This window comes from Helianthus annuus, chromosome 10, assembly GCF_002127325.2.
Source record: "Helianthus annuus cultivar XRQ/B chromosome 10, HanXRQr2.0-SUNRISE, whole genome shotgun sequence".
In the NCBI taxonomy this organism is placed as follows: domain Eukaryota; kingdom Viridiplantae; phylum Streptophyta; class Magnoliopsida; order Asterales; family Asteraceae; genus Helianthus; species Helianthus annuus.
Window position 1 is genome coordinate 29,926,949 of NC_035442.2, and position 11,934 is coordinate 29,938,882.

General features: G+C 39.7%; 1 protein-coding gene across 1 annotated transcript; it reads right to left on the reverse strand.

Moving 5' to 3' along the window:
• Positions 1-5,930: 5,930 nt before the first annotated feature.
• Positions 5,931-7,124, reverse strand: LOC110880907 (leucine-rich repeat extensin-like protein 5). The gene has a single exon (XM_022129335.1). It carries the CDS (start codon positions 7,122-7,124, stop codon positions 5,931-5,933), a length of 1,194 nt encoding a protein of 397 aa, XP_021985027.1.
• Positions 7,125-11,934: the final 4,810 nt, after the last annotated feature.

The following is an 11,934-nucleotide window of genomic DNA, read 5'->3' on the forward strand; positions in this document are numbered from 1 at the left end:
ATACACTTCACCATGCATTTCCATGTCTGATTTCTTGACCCATGTTCAGTGTAATAGTCCAAGTGATCAGTTCTGAGTGTTCATGCAATGTGTCCCCTTTGAGTTTTCAAAGATTGCCAACATATGAAGAAATTGTCGGTATTGCCCAAGAATATCACATTTTGGAATTGAAGTGTGAACCATTTCTAATATCTGAGATTTACAACTTCTCAAATAGCCATTTATGGATGTGTATATAGTATATTTTATAAAGCTTTCGGAAATGTTTTTAAAAGGTCATTCAGAGGTAAACTTAACATGTTGACATATTAAATTCCGTAGCCTTACTTATATAAATATACACAAATGGCTTTTTATATTCAGTTAACCTTTCGATTAAGAATATATTATCCACATAGTGTCACTCAGAGGCTCGAGTTTAGCATATTGACACTTTAAGTCCCTTATGAAATTCCCACGTGTTTTAAGTACAGGACACGTGTCTTCATATCAATGGGCTTGTTTTTACGTGGTGTTACATCCTCACCCCCTTAAAAGAAATCTCGACCCCGAGATTTACTGAAATAAGTGAGGGTACTTCTGCTTCATAGTGGACTCTACTTCCCACGTATATTCAAGCGTCCCATTTAACCTTCACTACATGTACATACTTTCTTCGGAGCTTCTTGACTTGCCGATCTTCAATTGCTATTGGCCTCTCAATGAATTTCAAGCTTTTGTCAACTTGTACGTCTTTATGAGACATTGCTAAAGACTCATCGGCTAAACATTTCTTGAGATTACAAACGTGGAATACATCATGGATTCCACTCAACTCCTCTGGCAATCTTAGCCTATATGCTACACTGCCGAGACATTCGAGGATCTCGTATGATCCGATGTATCTAGGGCTCAACTTGCCCTTTTTACCAAAACGCATCACACCTTTCCAGGGTGACACTTTCAATAAAACTTTATCGCCTACTTCAAACTTTAAGGGTTTTCGTCTCATATTAGCATAGCTTTTCTGCCTATCCCTGGCAGCTTTTAGGCGATCTCGAATTTGAATAATCTTTTCTGTTGTCTCAAGGACTATATCAGGTCCTGATATCTGAGCTTCTCCTACTTCGGCCCAACAGACAGGTGTTCTGCATCTCCTACCATACAGTGCCTCAAAAGGCGCAGCCTGAATGCTGGTATGATAAATATTGTTATAGGAGAACTCAATCAAAGGCAGGTGGTCATCCCAACTACCACCCAAATCAATAACACATGCACGAAGCATGTCTTCTAAGGTTTGAATAGTACGCTCACTTTGACCATCGGTCTGAGGATGGTAAGCAGTACTAAAATTCAGACGTGAGCCCAATGATTGTTGGAAACTTCTCCAAAAGTGCGAGGTGTATCTAGTATCTCTATCCGAGATAATCGCCACCGGTACACCATGAAGAGCTACAATCTTATCGACATACAACTAGGCCAGCTTATCGGAGCTATGCGTCTCCTTGATGGGCAAGAAATGAGCTGACTTCGTCAGTCTATCAACAATAACCCATATAGTGTCATTTCCGTGCTTCGTTTTGGGTAACTTAGTTATAAAGTCCATGGTTACCATTTCCCATTTCCAAGTGGGAAGTTCCGGCTGTTGTAGAAGTCCTGATGGCTTCTGATGTTCGGCTTTAATCTGAGCACATGTCAGGCACTTAGCTACATGGGTGGCAATAGATTTCTTTAAACCTATCCACCAATAATTGGCCTTTAAATCTTGATACATCTTGTCACCTCCCGGGTGAACCGAATACTTAGAATTATGGGCTTCCAGAAGGATTACATCCCGAAGTCCTCCCTGAATAGGAACCCAAATTCTACCATTCATTCTTAGGATTCCATCCTTACCAGGTGTCAACTGTTCAACAGTTACACCTAACTTTTCGTTTGGAAGATTATCTTCCAACATGGCATCTTTTTGTGCAGCCAATAGCTTTTCATTCAAATTATTCTTCAACTCAATGCTCTTTGCATTGACCCTAATCGGCTTAACTCTTTCCTTTCGGCTTAGAGCATCTGCGACCACATTTGCCTTACCGGGATGGTAGCGAATCTCGCAATCATAATCATTTAATGTTTCCATCCAACGACGTTGTCTCATATTGAGTTCTTTTTGATTGAACAAATGTTGGAGACTTTTGTGATCTGAATAAATTACACATTTTGTTCCATACAAATAGTGTCTCCACAACTTTAGTGCGAATACCACAGCACCCAATTCCAAATCGTGAGTGGTGTAGTTCTTTTCATGCACCTTTAGCTGTCGCGATGCATAGGCAATTACATTGCCCCTCTGCATAAGTACACACCCCATGCCAGTGTGTGAAGCATCGCAATAAACAACAAAGTCTTCAACTCCTTCCGGTAGTGACAAAACCGGAGCATGGCTCAATCTTTGCTTTAAGGTCTCGAAGGATTCCTGCTGCTTGGGACCCCAGATAAATTTCACATTCTTGCGGGTCAAGGAAGTCAATGGTGCTGCTATTCTTGAGAAGTTCTCAATGAATCTTCTGTAATATCCAGCTAAACCCAAAAAGCTGCGAATTTCTGTAGGGGTCTTAGGCGCTTCCCAATTTATTACAGCCTCTACTTTGGCAGGATCCACTTGAATACCGTGTTCGCTAACCACATGTCCAAGGAACTGAACCTTGCGAAACCAAAATTCACACTTAGAGAATTTGGCATATAACTTCTCCTGTCAAAGCAGTTCTAAAATACATCGAAGGTGCTTTTCATGCTCCACTTGACTACGCGAGTAGATAAGTATGTCATCTATAAAAACAATGACAAACTTATCTAAATATGGTTTGCAGACTCTATTCATGAGGTCCATGAATGCTGCAGGCGCATTAGTGAGCCCAAAAGGCATCACTAAGAATTCGAAGTGTCCATATCTTGTTCTGAATGCCGTCTTCGGAACGTCTTCGGTTCAAACCTTAAGTTGATGATACCCAGATCTCAAATCTATCTTTGAGAAGTAACTCGCTCCTTGGAGTTGATCGAACAAGTCATCGATTCTGGGTAAAGGATAACGATTTTTGATCGTTACCTTATTCAGTTCACGGTAATCAATGCACAAGCGCATTGATCCATTCTTCTTTTTCACAAACAGAATTGGAGCTCCCCAAGGCGAAGAGCTGGGTTGAATGAAACCTTTTTCTAATAACTCATCCAATTGAGTTCTGAGCTCTTTCATTTCGGTAGGCGCTAGGCGATACGGAGCTCGTGCGATAGGCGCAGATCCAGGGAGAATGTCGATCCTGAACTCTACTTGCCTCTCAGGAGGTAATCCAGGTAATTCATCAGGAAAGACATCAGGATATTCTGAAATAATTGGAATGTCCTCAATCTTCGGCTTTGGATCATTCACCGTCACTTGTGCCATGTAAATGACACATCCACCTTTCAAACACTGGGATACTTTAAGAATGGACACATTGCTTGGCAATCCATATTGTGTGTCCCCTTGGATAGTGACTGATTCACCGGAGGGGGTTTTGATAATGATAAGCTTTTTATCATAGGCAATTTGGGCTTGGTTATGCGACAACCAATCCATGCCTAAAACTATATCAAAACCAGCCAATTTCATTGGCAGGAGGGACAGCGGGATAGAATGGTTCTTGATGGATATTGAACATCCATCAAGAAGAGCCGAAGCGGATTCTAAGGTACCATCAGCGAGTTCTACCTCATATTTTATGTCTAGAGTCTTAATAGGCAAATTCAATAACTTATAGAACTTATGATCTACAAAGGACTTATCAGCACCGGAATCAAATAAGACTCTAGCATAAATATTATTGATGAGGAAGGTACCTGTTATGACGTTATCATCAGTCACCGCTTCCTTTGCCTGCATTTGGAACACTCGGGCATTGTTCTTCTTAGCCTCTTCAGGCTTCTTCGTATTCTTGGGGCAATTGGTCTTAATATGCCCCTTTTCATTGCAACCATAACAGGTTGCATCCTTGATGTTTCGGCACTCAACAGACTTGTGCCCTTTCTTCTTGCAAATCCCACATGGTTTGGCCTGTGGGTCCCTATTGCACTTGCCGAAGTGTCTCTTATGGCAAGTCTTGCATCTGGGCTTGTCATCAGTCTGCCCCTTCTTGGAACCAGAGTTCCCTTTTCCTTTCTTATTCGAGTGAGAGGACTGATCATCCTCTCTCTTCCTCTTCCCTTCTTCAGAATTTTTCTTCGCCCTGCTCCTCACAACATCCAATGTGAGGGATAGTGATAGATCCACAACAGACCTATAGGTGGTTGGCTTAGAAGCCTTCACATTTCCCTTAATCTCAGGGGCCAAACCACCAATAAAACGCGCGATGCGCTTCGGCTCAGGGGTGACTAAATATGGTACCAATCTGGACATGGAATTGAAACTTGTCACATAAGGTCTGCAATCTAGATCCTTCATTACGAGAGTGAGAAAATCAGTCTCCACACGCTCTACTTCGTGTTGAGGACAATAAGTGTCCTTGACCAAATCGACAAACTTCTCCCAAGAAAGGTTATACAAATGGACTTTCCCTGTGGACTGTACAAGTGCCTTCCACCACGTAAGGGCATCGCCCTTAAAAGATTGGGAGACGAACATAACTACATCTTCCTTAGTGCAGCCGCTAATGTCTATCACCGTCTCCATCTCATCTAGCCATTTCATACAATCTATCGCCCCTTTCTCTCCTGTAAAATCCCTCGGTTTACAGGAAACAAAATACTTGTAGGTACAACCCTTGGTGTACCTAGGGGTCGGCTCAAGATCTATCTGTCTTTTGGGTATACTACCCTGGTTGGACGAATGCACTGACTCACTCTTCTTATGAGTGTGAGATTTAGAATGAGCTTTAGAGTGAGTTTGTGATGAACGATACTCGGCTCCTTAAACTTAGCATCAACCGCTTGAGAGACTGCAGCGGTGATCATAGCTTGTAATTCTGCACCGGTAATATTAATTCTGGTATTGCCCGGTGCTGGATGACTGTTTACTTCGTCGGAGCCAGCCATTTCTGAATGCTATAATATAGACAATAATAGTAATTTAAATTACATATAAGTTCATTACATTGATGATTCATTGGTCATGGTATTATTAAACCATTTAGACCATTTCATAACATAACTAAAGGTTTACATAATGCGTTATTCTACACATTACTAGACAGGGGAAAGATAGAAATTTTCACAACTGTCAATGTCATAGAAGACATTTTATCTATCAATAAACTCATTTCATAGGACATTAAAATAGCTTAAAAGCTTGTCACAAGAATGAGTTGGGATTCTAATTAATGATCTCAAAAATCAGTGATCTTTTAAGGTCTGAACCAAGTTCATTGCCTTTTTGACATGAAGTTTATGAATCATACTTTCATTGTCATTTTACACCTTTGCTTAAAGCATGCATCTCCAATGGATGTCTTGGTGTATTCATCACACTGATATTTTCTAGCCAGGATTTGTATTGATCATTTTGGCTTTATGTGACTTGGAAGGGTCCAAGTACCTTTTGGAAGCTTGTGTGGTTCCTCGCACCGCACAGCTAGGAATGTCAACATATTTTCAAATGTTAACTGAGATTTACTATCTTAAAAAAGGTTGTACCATCATAGCCGATTAATACTTTGGCTAGGTTATACCTCTAAGAGTTTCTTTGGCAGATCAATTATAAATTGAAAGGAAATAACGTGGTGTAATAAAATACACAATTAAAACCAAAGTTAAAACTTCATTATGAAGAAAACGAATACAATTGCCCTAAACGGGACTTAAGAAAGACAAACTACCCGCGTAGGGGTATACAGGAATGAAAATAAGTCCACACAGGGACTTGATACAGAATTCAAACAAATGTCCACGCAGGGACAGTATTACAATAAACAAGAAACAAAAACAACCCTCTATTTCTTCTTCCCCTTGATAAGGTTGGCAAGGCCCTTCATAAAGCTATTATGCCTCTCCTTGTTCTTCTTGGTCTTCTGCTCAACCTTGTCCAGCCTCTCCAAGATTTCCTGATTTTGTTGCTGCCGCTGTAGTTGCTGGGAAGGAGGTGGCTGATACGGAGGATACTGATAACCCTGAATAGGGTAGTCAGTTGGAGGCATAGGGGGGTAAGAAGAAGGATAAAGGTGATGATACTGCGCAGCCGTAAGATATGGGTCATGAGTTCCATAGCCCAATGGATATCCCGACGGGTCTCCATAAGGATTGTACCCGGAAGAACCTGGGTACGTTGGAATTGGGTTATCAAATCCCACAGGCGGCATAGGTGGTGCATAAGAAGCTTGCGGAGGATCAGCCTCTGGTGCCGCATTTGAGGGCCCACCCATCTGAGGGTCCTCTGGAATAGGGGGATAGGAACTCGACCCTCGAGGAGAACTAAAACGGGGTCCTCCTCTAACGGACATGCGAGCATTCCTCCTTCGCCTCGGAGGCTGGGGAGGTGGTTGTGGTGGCTGCTGCGGTGGCTCCTCTACCGGGAGTGGTGGTGGTGAGACAGCTTGAAGTTGAGGATCATCTAAAGGTGGTTGAGCCGGAGAGCTATGATAAGATGGAGTAAAGAACCAGTCATAGGTAGCCATCCTCTCTTGGAAGGAGTCGGGTCCACGATAAGGAGATCCCTGGAACGGAGACCCACTAGATATGCTGATAGGGTGGCCCGGGGTTCCTGTTTGCATTTTCGGGTCAGGGTCATCATCCATTTCCATTTCCTGAGAGAAATGGTCCTCAGGGCCCAATGGGTTATAGCCAAGGAAGTCGTTCACATAGTCGGCTGGGTTGAATTGTCTTGGAGAGTAGGGGGATTCAGAATGATGAAATGAATGAGATTGCAAAGAGTTATGCGGTGGGTATGATTCACGCGAATGGTGAGATTGTTCGGGCTCATTTGGAGCAAATGGTCCGAAAGACGGATGAAAAGATGGTGAAGAGCTGAGCGAGACTGAGTGTCTTGCCGGCTCGAAGGGTTGACCCCACATATCGCGGGAGTCGGAGGTGGAAAAAGACGCCGATGGAGTGCGTCTGTGAGATGGTCCTGCAGATGACAGTCCTCCACGCATGGGACCCTTGCCACGTCCTCTTAGTCTCGGAGGCATGATGGTAAATTTCCTGTTGAAATAGTTAAACAAAATAAAATAAAACAGAATAATAGCGAAGGAAAAATAAAGATGCACCCTAGGTCATTTTCCTAGACTCGAGAGTCTAAGGAATGTGCTTATTGTGTCATTGAGATTAAACACAAAAGGTTAGTGTTTAACTCACTCAATGTTGGCTCTGATACCAACCTGTCACACCCCAATAATTCTACGTATTACCGGTGGGCCCGGTGGGGAGTATCGTGACGTAGTTGATATCATCATTGTCAACATACACAAATATATAGCACAGCGGAAGGCTGGTAAATAAACTATTACAAACCATACTGTCTGTCGATGTTCGAGTACAAGAATAATACAGACTGGAATGTAATAAGATCCACAGGCGGATCATAAAGTACAAAGAAACAAAAACTACAGACTCCGAGTATCTATGGGATTTGCAAGATCCTCTACAACACCCTATAGCTCCAGCCTATTTCGATAAGTACCTGTCAATTCAATCTTTAGGAAAATACGTCAGTATACACTGGTAAATACAATTTAACTGACTCGTTTTGAAAAGAGTTTATGAAAATTGATTTAAGTGCACAAGGCACAAAACCTTTTATAACTTGGGACAATCTTATTAAAATCTTGTATACAGTTTTACATGCTTGTCATACATGTGGGGCCGGTTTACAAACCGGACATGATTAACTGACTCACCACTTATAGAACCCACAGAGGAGTTATCCCCAACTTGTGGGTAAATAAATATATAGCATTTGCATCTGTCAGGTGCATGCCTGCACCCCGTGCATAGGTCGTGGCCATTAATAACTTAAATGAGCCAAGGATATCCAGGACACGGTCGTTAACCCCCAAATGTTTATGTTATCAAACAATACAGATTAAAACGGGTTATGCGGATTTATTAAATCACAATCCGACATAATAATCCCACACCCGACCAAGCGGTATTAATATACCGTATCCCAAGCCCGTGTAGGGAAAACAAGTTAAAAGTATTTACCTGTTGTAGCAGTAAATTCCTAAAGTTCTTGAAAGATACTTTTTACCGGAAGCTATAAATCTGTATAGAAGGTTTAATTATCTATTAGGATGCTAACGGGTCTTTACTTAAGTCAAAGACTTAGACGGACTAGCTAGAAAGAAACCTTACGGACCTAACCGGTAGATTAAACGGAAACCGGAATAGAATGTGATTTAGACCCGACAAGCTTGAATACTTGTATATTAAGGGTAAACTAAACACATTCTGGAAAATGAGGTTTTAATGACAAGGTTAAGCCCGTTTCGGCTATTTTACGTAAACTAGTCACGTAACCCGATCCGAACGCGTATATGCGTAACGGGTAACCGGACAAGCTATAAACAGGTCTTAATCATTATTATGCTCATAATGTGTTAATATATCAGTAGTATATCAACATTTATGCCCAAAAACAATTTAAACCAAAATAGGTCCCATAAGGGTATTTTGGTAATTTTGCATAGGCTTTTAAGGGTTAAAAATAGATTTCTGAGTTTAAAACATTAGCTTACTGTAATATTATGTAATTTATTTTAAAACATCAGTAGGTTATGAGTTTTAAATGATAAATATAGTTTTGGCACAAACTAGGTGCTAAAAACGCTAAATATGCGATTTAAAGGGCTAATATGATAAAAATAGGAAATCTGATATTTTGGTCAGTTTATAAGGTTCAAAATAATACATTTATAATTTATGATCAGTAGCAAAAAGTTTGGCTTCAAAAAAATTATGTAAAACTCCTTTTATGCATGAAAAGGGTAAAATCGGTAATTGCCGGAACTAAGCTATAATCCTATGTTAAGTTCAGTTTAAAAATAAATAAAAATCTTTAAAAATCCCAAAATATTATTTAACATCAGTAGGTAAAAAGTTTGGTGATAAAAATTGGGTTTAGATGGGCCTTATGCTAATTACGCTTTCTAATTACTAAGAAGTCCCTTAATTACGCTATTGAGCATAATTCCCATTCTAGACCTCAAACTGATGTCAAATTTTCGGGATATGTCTAAATGTCAGTAGCAAAGGTTTTAGTTCATTCATATTGCTAAAAGTCTCGGTTTTATGCAAAAAGGGCGTTTTAGGCATTAATGAGCATAATTACGATCAAGAGCATAAATTACAAACGATTAGGCACTATGCAATATAACTTCCGAGAGTTATATTACAATGTAATATGGTCCTAATGGAAGCTTAAAACATGGAAGAAATAAGCTTGAATGGGTCAGAACTGAAAGTCATAGCAAAAGTCAAGCTTTTGCGACTTTTGGTTATAATCTGCCCTTAGATGATTAATTGTCGGATTAGGACTGATAAAATATGTTTATATAGTCATTACCGAGTCATTAGATTGTTATATCATAATTTAGAACCTCTGGTTTATTAATTTTAATCATTTTAGTCAATTCTGTCCAGTTTGACTTTTCGTCAAACTACTTTGACCCGACATTTAACCAGTCAAACAAGATAATTAGGGGACACCCTTTTAGGGGTTAATCACCTATACTAATGTGGTTTCATAACCACTTTCAATTTGATCAGTGGTTAAGCCACATGTAATTAAAACGAAAGTCAAACTAATTAAACATTAAGTTTGACTTTTAAGTAATTAAACTAATTAAACAACTTAAAGGAGTAATTAAAAGCTTACTAATGGTCCTAGCAATCTTTTCTACACTTCAAGTCCACTTGTTACTGCTGAAAGCTCCAGAGTAAGTCCCAAACTTAAGTTGTTGCAATTGTGAGTTATGAACTCATGAACTAGTACTCCTTATATAGTGAATCCCATGATCTTGGATCACTTCCAGGTGTTTATGAGGGCCCTAGGATCACCCCAGGTGTCCTAGTGGTTTATAATTACCGTCTAAGAGTCCATGGTTTCATAACAAGTCACTATAAGTCGGTTTAAAGGCAAGAACATACATCTGTCCAAAAATTCTGCCCAGCGACGCTCTTACGGACCGTAAGAGGAAGGTCTTGCGGTCCGTATCCGTGTTTTGCGGACCGTAAGATGTCATTCATGCGGTCCGTAACCGAACCTGATTTTCATCGCCAGTTACCTCCTTGCGGACCGTAAGCCTAAGGCTATACGGTCCGTAACCGTTGACCAGAGGACAAAAATTTTATAATTTTTATACACTTCACCATGCATTTCCATGTCTGATTTCTTGACCCATGTTCAGTGTAATAGTCCAAGTGATCAGTTCTGAGTGTTCATGCAATGTGTCCCCTTGGAGTTTTCAAAGATTGCCAACATATGAAGAAATTGTCGGTATTGCCCAAGAATATCACATTTTGGAATTGAAGTGTGAACCATTTCTAATATCTGAGATTTACAACTTCTCAAATAGCCATTTATGGATGTGTATATAGTATATTTTATAAAGCTTTCGGAAATGTTTTTAAAAGGTCATTCAGAGGTAAACTTAACATGTTGACATATTAAATTCCGTAGCCTTACTTTTATAAATATACACAAATGGCTTTTTATATTCAGTTAACCTTTCGATTAAGAATATATTATCCACATAGTGTCACTCAGAGGCTCGAGTTTAGCATATTGACACTTTAAGTCCCTTATGAAATTCCCACGTGTTTTAAGTACAGGACATGTGTCTTCATATCAATGGGCTTGTTTTTACGTGGTGTTACATCCTCACCCCCTTAAAAGAAATCTCGACCCCGAGATTTACTGAAATAAGTGAGGGTACTTCTGCTTCATAGTGGACTCTACTTCCCACGTATATTCAGGGCAATCCTTCCAAATTCACTATTGCAAATTGTACCTTCAATTGTTCTGGGGTTTTATCTACCAGGAAGAAGTGATTACATTTGTATATCCATCCATTAACATCTTCACCATTAAACTTTGGAAAATCCAAACGGCCCAATCTTGCTAATCGAGGTTCTTGAACTTGATGTTGAATGGTTCTACCTTGAAATTCATCCAATTGATTCTTCAAATTTTCAAACATTGATTGCAATTGTAGATTCAATTGAGCTATTTTAGCTTGATTATCTTCATGAATTGACTGTGAATTTTGAATCCACTGCCCATGCTCCCTTAGGGTTTTCTCAAATCTCTCCATTTCTTGTTGACGAGTGTTTGTCATTGATACAGAATCAAAATATTGAAATCGGAACAATCGATTTCAATGAATTAGAAATGAACGGACGAATTTGAAGGCGAATTAATCGAATCAATGATTAATCCACAGAAATTGAACGAAGCGGAAAATCAATGATGAAATCAATGGAATTTGCAGGTCACCGGAGCTCAGATCGGACAAAGCTCTGATACCAATGATAGCTTCAATTTAGAATGGATAGAAGAAGAAGATGATACCAAATCAAAGCTTAGGATCTGTTGTGCTCCCGCCCAACTATATAACAGAAATGTAACGTATTACAACTATTACAATTGTGCCCCTACATTATTGACCTATTACAAAACAATCCTCATACAACTATGACCATATTACAAACTAGTCCCTGTACTTCTTATTAACTCTTGAACATATCATACACCTGCATGAATAGTTCTTCTTGATGATGGTAATTTAGTTTTAAGATACGATGTCAAATTATATATATATATAATTTCAGCAGCTATGTTGGTAATGAAAACGAGAATTATTTCACATGTTCTTCAATCATTCCATTATTTCAAGATTTATAATAGGCGTTTTGGGACAGATTCAACAACTGTCATGGTTGGATACCACCCAGCAGTGGAATTTGTTTTGGTCTCAACCACGAGGTCAGTATGAAGTT